The following is an 18,054-nucleotide window of genomic DNA, read 5'->3' as shown; positions in this document are numbered from 1 at the left end:
TTAAGGGGACAGAAACCAGAAAATGTTGGTATTTTCAGAAGGGTACCATACTTAGCCTGCCTTCACCAATTTTCCTATGACCTCTCCTTGCCCTATTTCCGGCCTTCTGTTATAGTCCAGGCCAGCACACGGGCCTTGGCGGCTGGAGCTTCCCCTAGAAAAATCACGGTAATGGCAGTCAAGGATCTCATTTTGCTTTTTGAGTCTCCATTTGAGAGGACTGGATTCAATGCTCTCTGAGCCATCAAATACTTGGAGGGGAGAGAGTTCTCAGACAAAGCCAGAAAACTGCCCTTGGAGGCAATGCCTATCACCTAATCCAGAGAATTGAGATTAATGCCTTAAAAACCTGGGCCTGAAAGTCTATGGATGCAATTGAAGAATGCAGAGGGGAAGAGTTACTGCGCAGTCATGGTCCTCAGAACCCATGCAGATCAGGATGTGCAGGCATCCTGAGTGCGGGCAACAACCATTAGATACAGGAAACATCAAGGTAGACTCAGACCTCAGGATGGGGAGCAAGAGAGCCAGCTAGAATTCAGGTACCTGCTTCAGTTCCAGGGGACAAGCTGAATGCCTTTACCTAGGAGCAGGGGTGGGGAGGCGGGGAGGCATTCTGGGAGCTTTCTGCTCACAAGGCTGCCTCAATGGCTAGTAACTGAGTAGACTCTGCTTCCGGATTTGTCTGTACTTTTGGGAAGGATGAGGATAGCTTGGTGGCTAAAAGCATGGTCTTTGTAGTTATACTTGACTGGATTCAAATCCAAGCTCCTTATAGCTCATGGCCTTGGGTGAGTTACTTAACCCTTTTGAACTAGTATTCCTCATTTGTAGATGGTGATGATAGTTCCTAACCTTATAATATTGAGAAGCTGAAGACAGGAGGCAAAGAAAGAAGTGAAGTACTAAGTGGCTACAATGATCAGCCAAATTTGATGGTTCAAGTGCACAAAAGGAAAAGAACTCCCCATGTTTCATCCTGCTGAGCACTCTTTAGTTCAGGGCTAAGCAATCCTGCAGGTGCTGGGAGGAAATAATCACAGGAGGGAGCCTGGGGCCTGTGAGGACTAACACACCTCAGCTGTTAAAGCCAATGAGTCTGCTTCCTGTTCCGAAACACTGGGTCAGTTCTGATGAAGATCCATTTGTTCCTGTGTGAGACTGAAATAATTTCGACTCTTAGAATTGCTCCTTAGTACAACATGTGGACATGCTAACTCTGAGGGGTTTTGTATTTCTTGACTAAAATGAAGAAAAGACCTTGAAATCTGAATGCCAGTGCCGGGGGTCTTTCTTTTTAAACTCTTCTGGCAATGCCTCCCCATGCAAACAGCTGCTCATTTCTCAAAAAGGCCCCTCTGTAAATAATCAGGTCCCCTTAATTGAGAAGAAGATGAATGGAGAAGGTAATGAACAATCTTTGAAGCTGGTTGAGAGTAAAGCTGGCCAGGTGGAGACCTTGAAATGAATAGGGCTAAAATTTAGCCCTTGTAATTCTAAAAAAGAAAAGGCCCACTCCAGGCCATAGCCATATGAATCAGAGCCCAGGCAGTTCCTGACCACTTTCTTAGATCTCATGGCTGCTAAATGGTAGAGGGTATCTGCATCTTCCCACTAAATATCCCATTGAAGACAGAAGCTTCTTTTTCGATAAGGACTCTGACTCCCTAGTGCTTCCAAAACCAGCACCAAATCTGTAAGAGCGAAGACTGTCCACAGCCCTACACCTTTGTTTTAACCTTACTGTTAGGAAATTCCCAGAATTCTACTACTCATTGGTGGCACAGAGCTTTTGAGGAAGAGAATAGGGAAGGGACAGTTTCAGGAATTCTGACATAAATTGCTCAGCATCAAATGAGATTGTGTAAGAGAGGCACTTATGGATAAACTATCCACCTGCCAAGTATCTCTAAAATCTGATAAATAGACTGAACATTTTGCATATGTCACTATTTGTTATTTAACTTTCAGCTATCTCCCACCGAATGCTTGATATTGTTCTAAATTCTAGAGATTGGATGGCAAACATTTTTATCCTCACAGCAATCCCATAAGGAACCTGAGAGCTCCACAGGCTAAGAATCCTGTGTCAGGGGTCATACAATAGTTATTGGCAGTTTGCACTTTATAAGCCGTTGTTCCATAAAACACTACTGAAATGTTAGCTGTTGAGCCTTGAGATACGAAGATTATGTCATATTCTGTTATATTCGCCACCATGCCTGACACGGTACTAAGTCTTGCTGAGTGTTAGAACTACAAGCTGCTGACACAAACTTTACTAAGGATGTTTTCTTCTAAGACTATCCCATAAACAGGAAGCTTTTGGAGTGACAAGCAGATCTTGGAAGTTGTCTCATTGGCTTGAATAAACCATACTGCCATTACAGTAATAATTTTTTCAGATACTGTATTTTTGTCTGTACACAAAATTTTTTAAAAACTATTTTATTTATTTATTAATGAGAGACACAGAGAGCGAGAGAGAGAGAGAGCGGCAGAGACACAGGCAGAGGGAGAAGCGGGCTCCACGCAGGGAGCCCGACACGGGTCTTGATCCTGGATCTCCAGGATCAGGCCCTGGGCTAAAGGCGGCGCTAACCCACTGAGCCACCCGGGCTGCCCACAAAATTTCTTAAAGATGAGACACTGCAGAATATATTACACATGTGTGGTGAAATCAACTCGATTTGTTTTAGAGAATAGTGAGATCTCTGAGAGTGACAAAAAATCCAACAAGTATTAATGGGTTGTGTCACTGCATGAAGTGAGAGTGAAAGACAGATGGTGGCTCTCAATTAATTGACTTTAAATGGCAGTTGGGTCAAATGAAGCCCACATGATAAAGTGATAGTACCATGGGTAAGGTATCTTTTGGGATGACCCTTGTAGCATATGAATTACTTGCCCTCACAGTTAAATTGAGAGGCCAGAGACTTAGTTAACTGTCAAGCGGATAATAATTCATGTAAGAGATGCACAATTACCTTTGTTAGGACATCACTTCAAAGTGCTATGTGTGCTCATTACTCATCATATTTCGGTTAATAAATTTCACCTAATTGGTTGAAGTCATATGATTCCCAATCGAAATAAAGGTGACTAAAAATAACTTTTGGTCTCTAATGGCCATTCTTTTTGTGTGACAGTTCTAGAGAACCATCCAGGATATATGTACATGTGACTCTTAATGCTAGTAATGGCTAGCTGTCTTACCTCATATTATGTGAAGGGGATATTTCCGTGTTCTATTAAATGTCTGTTTGGTGCCACTCACTGGAAATGTACTATCCCATTAATAGTATTTCTTCCTTCTAGATACCCCCTTCCTCCAGATTGGATAAAAATGCTCATGATCCTTTTATCCTTTTATGTGAGCCCTATCTAATCCTCACTTTGTTATTCTCTCTAGAATCCAACTGCCTGATGAGGACACTGGACAGTGGGATTGGAACCTTCCCACTCCCAGACTCGGGAAATCGCTCCACAGGGCGATACATCTGCCACCCAGACTCCCCAGAGGACACTGAGCCCATCCTGTCTCTCCAGCCAGCACTTTGTGCAGCTTCTTCCATCAGGGCTCAGACCCTTGAACGAGAAGTGCCTTCCTCTGCAGACAGCCACGCCTCTGCAGATAACACCATTGTTCATTCCACATCTGACCCCATCATGACCGCCAGGGGGATGCGGCCTCTGGAAAGTCGGCTCCCCAAACCAGCCTCCTCAGGTAAAACACCTGTGACCTTCCAAATTAGACTGTTTCCACACCAAAACAATGCACTTGCTAACAAAAATGGAAAACAGGCAGCAGAAAAGGTTTCCACCAGGAGGTCAGTCAGTGACCTCCACCCAATGGGAATGTGGATACATGAAAATCCCTATATGTCCTCAAACAAAAGTAAAAAGACAAATGCTAAACATCATCTATTCTTAGTATCACAGTAGGGGGTAAACACATGCCTAAAGGAAACAAGCACATAAGCACAGGTACAGGGACATATAAATTGATAAAGAAAAAAGCCACACAACACACACATAGGATTTTATCTTTTTAAAGCCTAACTCTGAATATAGACCAGTTTAGGCCTGAGACATAAATTTAGCTGAAATGTTGTTTGCCCTCTAACCAGAAATGTATGTCTTCTGACATATTCCTATCCTGCTCAAATATATTTATATGTTGAACTATAAAAAACTTAGTTTGATATATCAACAGTGGATTGTGCATTAACTGCAATAGAGTGGAATGAGCCTCCTCAGTGAGATGCACCACCCTTCGTCACAGTAATTGAAACAAGCTTCCATGATTAAAGATAGGACCAGGCTAAAGGTCAAAGTTTGTTCATTGTTCCTTCAAGATTTAAAATATTTATTGCAGTGTGAGATGACACTAAATAATTTTTAGCTTGCGTGGCTTATGTTGCACTAACGACATGCCTAAGCATACGAACAAGAACTCTAAAGACTTTCTCTTATGATTTCATGACTTAGAAAGGAGCCAGCCACAAGTAGAAATTATACGATTGGCTTTTGAGAAATTAGAAAAGAAGACTTTTAATTAAATATCTTTGAATATATGTGATTGAGCTATTCCCATAGCTGAGTTCTTCATACAACAATGCGAACTGCCATGAATGTTTCATCACAAACTTCTGCTCATTCCAAGCCAAGGCTACATTTTAAAAGGCTGTAATGCATATTATTTTTTAAATAAATGCATTGTTAATTAATGACACAGCCTCTAGAGATTCAGGGGCGAAATCTTAGTTATAGATTATGTGCTCCATGCTTGAATAGTCACATGTGTGACCTCAATTCAGCGACGGGCTGCCGCGTAGACTTCATGATTAAACACTGTCATTATAACAAATTGAATAGAAACCACAAGCCTTGAATTGCTTCATAAGAAGGGGATTGGAAGGAGATTGTTCTGATCATGCTGCTAATATTCACTGCGTTGGTTTTTGGAGGTTTGTGTCTTAATTAAATTGTCATGAAGAGTTGTAAGAAAGTAGTATATGGTAGAGAATGAGGTCAACAGAATCACAAGGTATTTTTGTGTCACCCACCCTGCAGCTTCCTGTCTACCAAATGATAACGTCACTGTGGTCCTGAGGCAGGGCCACCTTTCCAAGGCTGCTCTTTTCTCTGTGGCCATCAGTGACTCACTTGAAAAATCAGGGAATGGGAGGACAAGCTGGAGCAAAAGGAAAGTGAGGTTATTCCCACTTAAGAGGAGTCACTTCCTATTTAATGCATGTATTTCCATTGGTTTTTCACTTATTCCCATAATCAAAAAAAAAAAAAAAAGTAACTGGACAAGTCTCACAGTGCTGATAAAAATATAGTGACTTTGCTTCTGCTCACAAGCAAAATGCTATTGAGAGGCTCTCACAGCATGTCCTGTTGGTAATCACTGAGGATGGAGGGTAATAACAGCGATTCTCCTTTCTGGCATGAGGAAGGAATTCACTCTGCAGGTTAATCTACTATTAAGGATAATGGGGGAACTTTAATCATTCCCTGCTAATTACACCCTTGCTTCTCAAAGTGTGATCCATGGGCTAGTATCATCAAGATCGCCCGGGAGCTTTCCGGAAATGCAGAATCTCAGACCCACAGTCTAGACCTCCTGATTCAGACGCTGCAATTTAACAAAAGCTCAACTGATGCATATACACATAAAAGCTTGGGAGTACTGCCCTGCAAATTCTTTAAGAGCGCAGTTGCCGAAAATACATTCTGAGTGCATTGGGAGTGACCTTAATGAGTATTCTAGGAAAATAAGGGTTCCCTGCCCAAATATGTTTGGGAAGGGCTTTTTCTTCTTCTTCTTTTTTTTTTTTTTAAGATTTTTTACTTTAATACCACAAGTTCAAAAGAAGCGTGGGACAAAGGTCTGCTTTTGAAATCAGACAACCTAACATTCTCATAGTATACTTATACTCTAAATATGAACCCTGAAAAAAAGTTCTGGAAAAGACTTTTCTCTAAAGTTACAGTACTGTCTTCAGAATAGGGCATATTATTTAGGGCTCTAAATCAAACCCTTTCTTTGGACGTTATGACAATTTTCAATAGCACAATGAAGGCTCTGAGAAGTGCTCCCAAAAGGAAACCTGTTTGTTGTCTGATGATTAACACTATTTGAGGAGTAATCAGTGTTTCCCAAAGGATTTGCTCATTAACCCCTTCCTAACATGAAAAGTTTGTCAGTATTTTGTGGAAAAGTTTGCCTTCAGCTCTCCGAGATGGACACCTTCTAGAGATACACATAGCAACGCAATGCAGATGTTTTGGGTGGCACAGACTTGCAGGGGACAGGATGTTGGGAAAAGCAGCTGTAACTGTGTTTGGATCTTTTTTATTATTTCTGAATGTCTCTCTCACTTCCCTCCCTTAACTTGTAAAGAGTTGAAGAAAGCAGATTGTGATTTCATGTACATTTTCTCACTTAGGAAAAGTCAATTCCCAAAAGCAGAATGAAGCAGAGCCAAGGCCTCAGACCTGCTCGTCATTTGAATATGCCGAAAACACAATCGCAAGTGAGCAGCTTCCAGAGTGGGTCAGTGAAGACCCCACGGCTGAAACCCAGGTAAGGGGGAGGCTAACAGAGGAGGGTACCCTCCACCTGTTGCTCCTGATGGTGAAAAATGACTTCCTTTAACACTTTTACAACAGATCCAATTTTTGCATCAAATTTGTCGTTGGCTCAGTGAATAAAAACTAAGGCCCAAGGCTCACCCTTTTTCCTGCATAATTAAGTAACGCCCTGGGTTTTTGGGAGGAATTGAAATGTTTCCGAGACTTGCACCTAGATTTTTGAGGCATGGATGGTCTCCCAGATTAGATGTTACAGAACAGGCACTCACTTTCCCAAGGCATAAGAGTACATTGAGAATGATTTAGTGATACTTTTCCGTTATCTTATTCTTCCTTTAACCTTTGCCTTGTGCCTCCGAGACAGGTACAGAAGGTATAATTATACCCCCGAGTAGTCAAATGACTTGCTGGTGTCAATGAGACCTGCGTCTCTTCAGCCCCTATTGTTTTTGCTGTGAGATCTTCATCCACCCTGAGATGGCACACATAGGCCTCCTGACATGTTATTGGACCCAAGAAGTTGCTCATGGCTCAGGGACATTTCTATCATCCCTCGGGGTTAGTTAGTATGTCCTCCTGTGTTTCCTCCTATTTGCCTCTTCCAGCAAGTTACCTGAGCCATGTTCAACTGCCCCCATTGCTCTTTGTACTAGAGTTTCTACCAGCTGTGATGAGAAAATACCTGGATTAGCCCAACATCTGGGGCTCCCCACAACCAGTGGGGCCAAACCTTCTTTAGCCTTTACCACCTCAGAATGGGTTCATGGGTTAGTAGGGAATGAGATTCTCTGAGCCCACAGCCTCAATTTACAGTAGAGAACACAACTCCAGAGAGATGCTGGCCCGTATTCAGGGTTCATACTCAGGAGTCGGGACTAGAACTCAGCCCTCTGAATTCCATGTCTGACACTCAGAATGGCAGCCTCTATAAGGCAGGAGCCTAAGAGGCAAAAGAGTAAACCAGTGTACTCTATCAGGCCTCAGTGTAAACAAAAATGTTAAGACTCCTCCAAAGCAGTGGTTCCCAAACTTGAGTGGGCGTCAGATCCACTCAGAGGGCTACACACCCACCTGCGCCCTATCTGATTTGGTACTGATGGGTTGAGGTCCAAACATTTCTGATGAATTCCCAGGTGATGCTATGCTGTTGGGCCACAGAAAATTCTTTGAGAAGCACTGTTCCAAGGACTCTGTGCTTGCTTTGGGAATTGGAAAGTTGAGAAACCCTAAAGACACCCAGAGTGGGAGGGGGAAATCGTTCAAAAACAAAAGGTGGTGACAGTGGCAAAGGGGTTCAGGCAAATCCAAGAAAGTAAAAATAATAACAACAACAACTGATGCTGGCCAGGTGAGAGCTGCCCCGCTACATGTGATGGCAGGACACTCTTCACCCAACATACACCAGCAACACAGAGCCCTCTCCAGGGTTCTCTCACTCATCATCCTGCCCCAGCTCTGCCCACTGGAAATCTTGCTCTGATTTGAGAGTCAGAGCTAAGTTCTGTGGCTCAGAACTTAGAACCCTGCTTTGCTGACTGCCAGGGAGGGAAAGCTGGAAGAAAGAGTTAGCTTATATTTCTAGCACCCAGTGCTAGAACAGTGCCTGGTTCCATTAGTGTTTGTTGAACAGAGTGATGAAAAAATTCATCTCATCCTACCCCAGAAAGTGTTACAGGGACCCTGCTGGAACTCTAGACATGGGGCTCCTCTAGCACCACAGCCAGGAAACTAGTCGTCGTTCATGGACACCATCCTTGCTGGACTACCAGTACCCCTCATACCGAACTCTGTACCCTCAAAGCCTAGCACTCCTCTTAGCACAGAATAGGTGCTCAATAAGCATTTGTTGAACGAGGGAATGAATGAGTCAATGAATAAAGAAATAAAGGAATGAGTAGCTGCTTGAACTTATGACTCCAGGTGAAGAACTTTACACCCTAAAATCTGTTTTTATCATTTCCAACTCCATGACACCCTCCCAAACAAACTTTAGAGACCAATCCCCTATACATCTGTACCTGAACTGTCCGGGATGGGTGGGGAATAGTAGGCTCTAACAGGGCAGCCTGCAAACCAAAAGGACATTCTTTTATAATTCTATACACAGAATTGCAGTCCTACATCTAGTATTCTGATTCTGTGCACAAAGGGGAAACTATTTATACAGCATCAACCACCTCAGCAATTCTTGACAGGGCCTTTCACCACATCAGTGACACCTCGAGGGTCAGCCTGGGTGTGCCTGTGAGCAAGAGGGGAGACCGAGTCCCTCCCCCCATGAACTCTCAGTCGATTCAAGGATCATACAGGGTTAGAAACTGCATACTTTCCTAAAGGCTCCCGTACTTTCCAGGGATAGAAGAAAATTATACATTAGGCAAGCATTTATTCTTCTGTTCTCAAGGTTGATTTTTTTTCCGTACCCTCTGATACTTGAAAGCCAATGATGAGATCAGTTAAACAAATAAGCCATTAGGCTTGGAACAGCAGCCCATAATAGGCAATTGAGAAAAAGAAGACCCCATAAAGAAGTGTGCAAAATGCAGAGCAGGTAACTGTGAGGACTTCCCTGTGCCTGGGACAATGGCAGAGTGGTCAATGGCTTCATCATCACAACCCTGTTTCTGCAGCTCCGGTAATTGAGTAGACCGTGCCAGCTCCGCCTGAGACAGATCGACAGGGAAGCAGAGTTGCTCTTGGTGGTGGGGGGGGGGGGGGGAAGGTGGGGGGGCAGCAGAAGGGAGTTCTGTGCGTGGAATGACAGCCAACTGTGAACCCACGTCCCCTCCTCATGGGTTGTTCCGCCCCACTTTGACTTGCATGAATAATCTTAACAGTCTCGTATTGCTCATTTAGGACAAGGTTCCCAGAATGTGTGCGTACTCTGCCAGTGGTGGCAGTGATAGTGACAGTGACCTGGACTATGGAAATAATGGTTTTGGAGCTGGAAGGGGCAAGTTAGTGAAAGCAATGAAGAGCACCACCCAAGGTAACTTACGGGAGAACCTGGACATCTGGGGCTCCCCTCTCTCCGGGAAGCCGCTGATTTTGCCTTTCACTGTACTCTGCCTCCACCCCCACCCTCGACTTCACATCTTAGCCCCACATCTCTCCTGAGATCTGATTTTCTGGTATGTACAGAAGATTGTCTGTGCACATCAATTTGTTTTCTGGTATAATCTTCATGACATTTCAGTGCAGTCTGTGAGGATTTTATTTCCAAATCTGGCATCTCCCGAAAAGCCTCCAATTGAGTTATCTCGGTAATGAAGGAATGACTAGAAAGATAACTTTGTTCTTAATTACATCCTCTGGCAAGTTAAATTGTCCAGTGAGCCATGGATGGAGTCTTCCAGGCTTTTTGCTAATATCGTGTTGTGTAGCTCTGCACCTGTGAGCCAGGCCGTTATGAACAGGTCGTTTATGAAGTTCAAACTCACTGTATTTTCTTTTTGAATCAGAATTGGCAGTAGAAAGACCATCATCTCGAGGCATTTAAAATATGTGTATTCAGACAGCATTTCCTTCCAGCGATAGGAGGAAAGATGAACCCTTAATACAAAGTGGGACCTGGGGTCTACTTTCCTTCTAATCTACTCTGGATTGTCAGGTATATTTCAGTGATGCAATGGAGAATCAATTTGTTCAAATTGACTTTTTTCAAATACTAATTTAGCAATTACATGATGAAAACATGGCTTTCTTTTTTAAAAACAAGACTGATATATTGCTTTAGGGAAAACCTAGCAAACTTGTGGGTTTCCAGTTTTCCAAGAGTCTTAGCGCTGTGACATATGGGGGTGAGAATAGCCTGAGCTTCCACCTTGTTGCCTACTTCCTACAAGTCATCAGAGAAGCAGGACCCATGGTGAAATCATACATTGGCTTACCAAGAAGAAAGTGGCAAACACCACTGGCACCGTAGTTAGGTGGTTGTTCCCTTTGGCTCTCTGTGGTTTGTCAGCACCTTTCTGGTGGTGGCAAAGAAAGGAGAAGGGGAGGTGATCATCACGGGACTGCCCTAAAAAGATACCTAAGACCAAGCTAGCTCCTTGTCCACCTCTTCCCTTGAACTTAGTGTGGGTCCACAGCAACTAATTTCACCTTATTGACCTTCAGCTGCTCCATCCAAGAATGATTTCCAGGGCTCCTTCCAGCTCTAAAACCCCATTTATTTATTGAACACATATTTATTGAGAGCCCCCTCTGACCCAGCTTTCCAGCAGTGAGTAACTAGACAAAATTCCCTGCTGGAGAGGAAACAACAGCTATGATTAACTAGTAAATGTCTATCATTTGTTGAAAGAGATGAGTGCTGTGGAAAAGACAAGGTGAAGCAGGTAGGGTACAGGAGGCCAGGACTGCGGGTGTGTGTGTGTGTGTGTGTGGGGGGGGGGTTAACATTTTAAAAAGCAGTCTAAACAAGCCTGAGAAGGTATTGTTTGAGATTGGAAAGAAGAGAGGGAGTGAGCCAGGAGGATATCTGGGGGGGGGAAGGGGGGAAGGGCATGCTCAGCAGAGGGAAGAGACAGTGCAGAAGCCTGGAGGCGGGAGCAGCAGGAGGCCAGTGTGGTTGTGGCCAGAGCAGTTCGGAAGGGGGAGGGCAGAGGAGGCCAGACAAGTAAAAGGAGCTAGAGCTCATAAGGGCTCGCTTGCCATTCCGTGGACTTTGCTCCTCCTCTGATAGACATGCATGGGAGTCTTTGGATGACTTTGAGCAGAGAAGAGGCATAACCTAAGATGTTCCCAAAGGATCTCTCTGGCTATCGTGTCTTGAAGACCATAGGAGCAAGATCAGCCCAGAGGTTATTGCAGTCATCCGGGCAAGAGATGTTAAGTGGCTGAAACAGAGTGGTCTTGGGGAAAGGAGTGAGCAGCACAGGCCTGTAACGCTCTCTGCAGGGAAGGAAATGCTTTGTATCTGCACTGTCCGGTACCAGAGCCACTAGCCACATGTGGCCCATAAGCACTTCAAAGGTCGCCAGTACCAGCAAGGAATAAAACTTTTATTTTTTTTTAAGATTTATTTATTTATTTATTTATTGAGAGAGAGAGAGAGAGAGAGAGAGAGAGGCAGAGACACAGGCAGAGGGAGAAGCAGGCTCCATGCAGGAAGCCTGATGCGGGACTCGATCCTGGGTCCCCAGGATCACACCCCGGGCTGCAGGTGGTGCTAAACCGCTACACCACCAGGGCTGCCTGGAACAAAACTTTTAAATTTAATTTTCATTACTGTTTTCTTAAGAGTTCTCACTTGGTCTATTCCCTTTTTTCCTCTATTTGATTATTAGTTTTTTTATCTTAACTAAGTTCGATTTAAATATCCATAGCTGCATGCGGCATATATAACACAGGGAGTAAGAATATGGTCGGATTCCAGATCTTTTTTTTTTTTTATTATTATTGGAGTTCAATTTGCCAACATATAGTATAACACCCAGTGTTCATCCCATCAAGTGCCCCCTCTCAGTGCCCATCACCCAGTCACCCCCATCCCCCGCCCACCTCCCTTTCCACCACCCCTTGTTCTAAGTAAAAAGACAACACAATTGACTGATAGATTAGAGGGTGAGGGTAAGGGAACTAGAGTCTAGGGTAGCTCCAAGGTTCAGGTCAAGGTTGAGGTCAAGGTTCAGCATTCTGCTGACTGAAATGGAGAAGGCTGAGGTTGGAGCTGGGGCGGTGGGGGCATCTCAGACATGCTCAGTGTGAGCTGCCCGTGGAGCCGGTGGAGGTACTGACTAGGCAGTGGGCCGTGGACGTCTGGAGATGTAAATTTGAGTGTCAGCACGTAAAGGGTCCACGTGAGGTCAGGAGGGGAGGGAGTATTGATAGAGAGAGGACTCCATCCTCCCAAGGGGTCAGGGAGAAAGAAAGAGCCAGCAAAGGACGGAGCAGGAGCAAGCAGGACGGGAGGAGGAGAGACAGGTGGAGAAAGAAGTCAGGAATGGAGGGGGAGTTCCATGATTCCATATGTGGCTTGTTAATAAAAAGAAGGATACTGTCTTCATATTCAGTGGTCCAGTCTCTCCCTCTGGCAGTGGGTTTCCAGGGGTGGGTGGAGGGTAGGCAATGGGAGAGGGGAGGAGGGATCATCCAGAGGCAGTTTGAAAACATCTTGGAAAAGGAAACAAGCCAAACTCTGCCAATGAACAAGTGGGAGCATGAAAGAACGTACTTTAGGCTTCACATTTTAACATTGCTTTGTTTAACTGTGTCGTGCAAAGCAATCAGGAATAAACATTAGGGGCTGGCTAGGGATCCTGGTGAACAGTGAACCTGCTCCTTTAACTTTTCTTTTTGATCTTTTTGCAAACGGAAGTGGGTCTCAGCCTGAGTTCTTTTCTCAGTATACTCACTGTGTCCATCCTGTTCCCTCTAACCAGACCTAATCCCTGTGTGAGAGAAGAGGCTCCTTGCATTCTATTGCCATAGCTTCTGAGCGAAGGGTGCTTCTTTGCATAAGAGGCTGAGGGCTAGATAGAGTAACTCTGGAAGCAGCACTGCCAGCAGAAGCTGCTTTTTCTCTAGCCAGGCACCTGCCCTCTGCTTTTAATAGTGAACTTGTTGCCAGAGCTCAGTCATCTGCACATCCTGACCGAGCCGGCGGCTGATGACAATGCTGCCAGGAAGAAAGAAGGTGTGCAGACAGCTGGCGTGGCTGTGGGCGCATGCTGGCTTCCAACAAACCCTAGGAAGGGGCAGGTAGGGTGGACTCAGCAGCATTAACTTTTGAAATGCTGGTAAAATTGATCTGAAAAGAAATAGAAATGATTCAGAGAAAAAGATGAAAAGGAGTACATGTCCTGTGTGTGTGGCTGCCAGTCACCATTCGGCCTGGCTTTCATCACCTGCACCTGTGAAAGTGACCCCACCCTCCTTGCTTCTTTAGGGAGCATGATTTTATAATAGAGGTCCCCAACCTGCAGAATGGAATTGCTGGCAGACCTGGAAGCCTTATTGGATGTTCTCCAAGATAGTTGTTCTTTCTCAACACACCCTCTCTTCCTGGGTCCTTGAAATTTCCTGCAGGTAGAGAAGGGCACTTGACAGTGGCAGTCGGTTTCTCCATGGCTTGTAGAAAATGCACAGTCAGGAGCCTTTGCCTCTCACCCTGTGTCCTCCTCACCACCCCCTTCCCCAGGCCACTGCTCAGTCATTAGCCACTTGCCCTGCTAATCACAGCATGCCCGGGTGGGGAATGGGGGGGCTTCCTTTCAAACAGTCTCCTATGACCCCACATTCCCTGGTTCCTCCTGCCCACTTGCTTCTTTGAATCACACTGAATATGGCCAAAAAAAACCCTACTATCCAAAACCCTGCCTACAGGCTCATAAAACACTCAAGTAAATACATGTCTTTTCTTTCAAGATTAGTTTCTTTAGCTTAACTTTGAAATATGTTTGAAAAGTCTAGGTTGTTAGCACAGAGTGGCAGGAGCAGGATTTAGGAGCTGGGTAGGTGGCCCAGTGGGTGAGGTTTCAGAAGCAATTTTGTGGCTTTGGATCCACAGAGCTGCCCACTCTGATTTGCCAAGCTGAGCATAACAAATATTGTGTCCCTGGCCTGCTCTCTCTCCCCTTCCCCTTCCACCTCTATCCCTTGCTCATGCCTTCTCCAAAGCCCTGCCTGCAGGAAAGAGGCGGGAATGTTTGGACCTTTCCTTGTCCAGAAGAAGAAAGACCCAGAGTGGCCACCTACTGCTGAGGGCTGTGCTAGAGAAAGCAATGAATCCATTTTCCCATTTTTCTCAAGGATGTAGACTTTAAGTTTACCCTTCAGTGATGTTTCTTCATGGGTGCTGTGGAGGCACATAAAAATCTTTTGTTTTTGTGGGTTTTTTTCGATGGCTGCATGTACCCTGGCCTAATTTTCATAATCTGCCCAGTTGAGGAATTACCATCACAGAGAGTCATTCTCATTGATGAAAATACGTCATACCCTTGAGATCTGAAAGAGAAAAATGAAGATTAAGAACCTTTGTTCTTGCCATATTTCTTTGAAAATTTCCAAGTTGAACTGGTTAGTAGATAAGTGAGATTGGCCAATGAATGAAAGCAGAGAATTGACCTTAAACTAGTTCATTTTGCTTTATTCGGCACTTGCTCAGTGTCCACACCAGCATTGGACACCAGGGGTTGAGGCCAGGTTAAAGACATAGTCCTGCTACCTGGGTGCTTCCAATCAGACCTACACTGGAGGCTCCATCTGAGCGAGGAGATAATCAGGTACCCTACACAGTTGTGTTCTATTGCCCAAGGCCATAGTGTGGGCTTCACAGAGGAAGGAAGCAGAATTGATACTTCTTTTTAGTTTTCCTAAATCTTCTCTTCCTCCAAAGTAAAGCCCCCTGGGGTCTCTAGATCACACTTCGGAGCTCACTTTCAAGAGCACCCCCTCCTTCCTTGAGCCCCATACCCTCAAAATGTAATGATTGGGTCAAATAATCATAGCTTCAGAACCAGGGTCCCACAACCACCTGGTAATGCTCACCTAATCAAGCCCCAATTTCCTGAACCAGAAGTACATTTTCTTCCTTTGAAGGTGATTACATTCAACAAATTACAAAGAGCGAGGGCCATTGAGTTAAAAACAATTGGTTTTGCAGTAATTAGAAAAACACAAGGAAATGATGACTGTGGAACAATATTAAAAGGGACCCTGAAGGGTAACAGCTCTAGCTCCTGGTTAATTCCTCAGCTTGAATATTTAGAGATTCACAACTAATTATGCAGAGATGATGAATTTTAAAAACACTGCCACCCGGCCTTCCCAAGGCCAAGGACTTTGGCTATTAATAGAGCAATCAGATTTTGCTATTTTATAGAAAATTCATACAAAGTTGCATCTATTTTAAAGCATTCATCTGGCATATGACTTAAAGATGACAAATCTCTGTAATGTGCAAAATCAGCATTAGGTTAAACGAAATCCAAACTCATTATAATCACTCCCAAGTTCCCCCAGAGAAATCTACTGTTTAAAATGGACACTCCAGGTAAGAGTTATCCTTGGTCCTTCCTGAAACTTCACTCTTATTAGGTCATTTTAAAGATTTGCTTTATTTTTGACAAGCTCATCCCAACTCAAGGTAAATGGACATAGGCAATAAAACACAGGGGATTCATCTCCAAGCAATAAACTGTCTCGGGTGACAAATGAAAAGTACTGACCATGACAAGCAGGCTGCTGAGACCCTTCATGGTAACCAGAGTCTCAAGTTTCTCTCTGTCCCCCTTTGTCCACCATGAGAAAACCCACAGCCCTTTAAGCTATTCGGATAGGATTTGCACTATGCTGAGATTTGGGGGTTTCAGTGGGGAGAAGTGTCACGCACAATAATGAAACAAAACAAACAAAAAGCCCACTGGCTTCTGAAAGACACGTGGTCATAAGGTAAGCATCAGAAAAAAAAAAACCCACCGTGTCTCCAGACAGGCTTGAAAAGGGAGGCCGCGATGTGACCTGCATTTAATTATTTAAGCTGCATATTGTGAGGCCCTTAAGAAAGCAAATGTCATGATGGACAGAATGAGTTTACCCTCCTGTCGAAAGAGCAGTGTGCCGTGGCGAGGCCGTCGCTCAATTAAATTGGACTGCGGGATATAGAGGGGAGGGAGGCGAAGTCTGGGACCCTAATGAGACATTTTGGAAGGAAGAGATGCCCCCCAGAGTTTGTCACTCTTTGATGGACATTCTCCCCCCCTCATTACCATGGCACCCCCAGCGCTACCCTCTCAAGTTTGAATGTGGGGTAGCCTGAAACATTTAAACCCGAGCCTGCAAAGTAGGATTTCAAAGTAAAAAACAAATCCCTGGTTGTCATGGCATATGCAGGGGGAGCAAATAATACCTAATGCTGTGCAAATTAGCCATCTTTGGCTGCCTGGGCAAAGAAAGAAAGCTGGGCAGAGGATCCAAAACTAAATATTTAAGCAGTGAATTGGAGGACGTGTCATTTTGGGAAACTGTGTGCCCTCTCAGCCTCATGCAGGTGGGGAGAAGGGAGGACTGCTTGCTAGTCCTCTGAGACAGCCCCATGAGTGTGTCTAAGGATGACTTTTTCGTAGAGGTTGCCCATAATCCAAATAATACCTTGAGTGTTCACACAGGATTATGTGGGCCACCGGCTCTCGAACAGGATGGTTGTGAACCCAGGAGACATGTGGCAATCTCTGGAGACATTTGGAGTTTTCATACTCAGAGGTGGGTGGTCTCATATGGGATATGGAGCCCGTGGTGCACAGGGCAGCCCCCCAAAACAAAGCATTATCCGCACAAAATGTCAACAATACTGAGAAGCCAAGAGAAGATTACTCTTTAGGCATCAGAAATGTTCATTGAGAGGGACAAGCTGTCAAATATTTGTGCCAAGATATGACAGCTGCCAAATCCCCCTGCCTGCCCAGCAGGAACCCCAGGCCCGGCCCAGCACCTAATTGGGTGGTTAAGATGCCCTTCCTCCAAGGGGCTTTGAAAAGGAAGTTCATGCTTCCGTCTGGGACTTTCACATTTGGCTGTTGATCCTGTTCCCAGCGCCTTTGTCAGAGCGTGTTAGGGAGACACCGACTGCCGAAAATGGTAACACAGAGCACAGATTATTTGAGGCTGCTACACATTAAATCTCTTATTAGTATTTCATTTCTGTCTCTCTTAGAGAACATGTGCCCTGAGGAGGCGGAAATCCTTTACAGACTTGAAAGTAACCGGAGGACAGTTAATCCTCACACTGTGCTAGTGAATTAGGTAAATTGCAATTAGATGAAAAATAAAGAAAAAACATAGACAACAGGTGTCTGGGTTTCCTTGGGGACCTTAGAGTTTCTTTTTTGGCTAAAAAGTGCATAGTGACATTTGGAAAGGGCCTTTTGCCAGAACTCTTCCCTCTGAATGGTTAAGACTCAGAAGATTAACATAAATCTCCAGATTAAAAATGCTGGGGTCAATAGAAGAAGCCCTGTTGAATAAAAGGGGTAAGAGAAAAAGAAGGGTCTTAGTGTTCAGAAGTAGCTCCTTCTAGAAGTAATTATTATAGTGCGCAAAACAAGAATGCAGTGTGCAAACCTTTGAAGTAGGAGGGAAAGGAAATGGATATATTTTAATTATTTAGAGTGCTCTGTTCTCAAACTTCAAGGATCAAGAAAGGAATCATTTATCAGATTCTCCCATCTCAACTGCCCCTCCTCAACCAGCCAAAAACCTAGAAACATATACATATTGTACAACGAAGCAGATGAGCTCAGGAAAAACAAAAACAAACAGGATTCTTCCCTAAACAGCAACCAGGAGTTTTGCCAAGAAAACAATGTCAACCATCATGTAGTGAATCACACAACTGGCTGCTCTATGGACCTCTTGGAACCTAGAAACCAATACTCGTTTTGGCTGGCAGTATTGGACATGCCCACAATCAGGAGTCAGGACACCCGGGTTCTAGGTCAGGCTCTGCAA

At 44.4% G+C, this 18,054-nt stretch overlaps 1 protein-coding gene across 9 annotated transcripts in view; it reads left to right on the top strand.

The window, feature by feature from the left end:
* NCKAP5 (NCK associated protein 5) overlaps positions 1 to 18,054 on the top strand; it is a 947,236-nt gene that overhangs the window by 887,126 nt on the left and 42,056 nt on the right. For 7 of the 9 annotated variants that reach the window (XM_041739534.1, XM_041739539.1, XM_041739533.1 and 4 more), the window contains 2 exons: positions 3,413 to 3,727; positions 6,459 to 6,595. In XM_041739534.1, the coding sequence (XP_041595468.1) occupies positions 3,413 to 3,727; positions 6,459 to 6,595 (452 nt within the window). Of the gene's footprint in view, positions 1 to 3,412; positions 3,728 to 6,458; positions 6,596 to 9,459; positions 10,386 to 18,054 lie in introns of those variants that run through there. The other 2 variants (XM_041739540.1, XM_041739537.1) reach the window with 2 other exon arrangements.

Source organism: Vulpes lagopus, chromosome 24 (assembly GCF_018345385.1).
Source record: "Vulpes lagopus strain Blue_001 chromosome 24, ASM1834538v1, whole genome shotgun sequence".
Classification (NCBI taxonomy): Eukaryota; Metazoa; Chordata; class Mammalia; order Carnivora; family Canidae; genus Vulpes; species Vulpes lagopus.
This window is presented reverse-complemented; position numbering and strand designations above follow the sequence as displayed.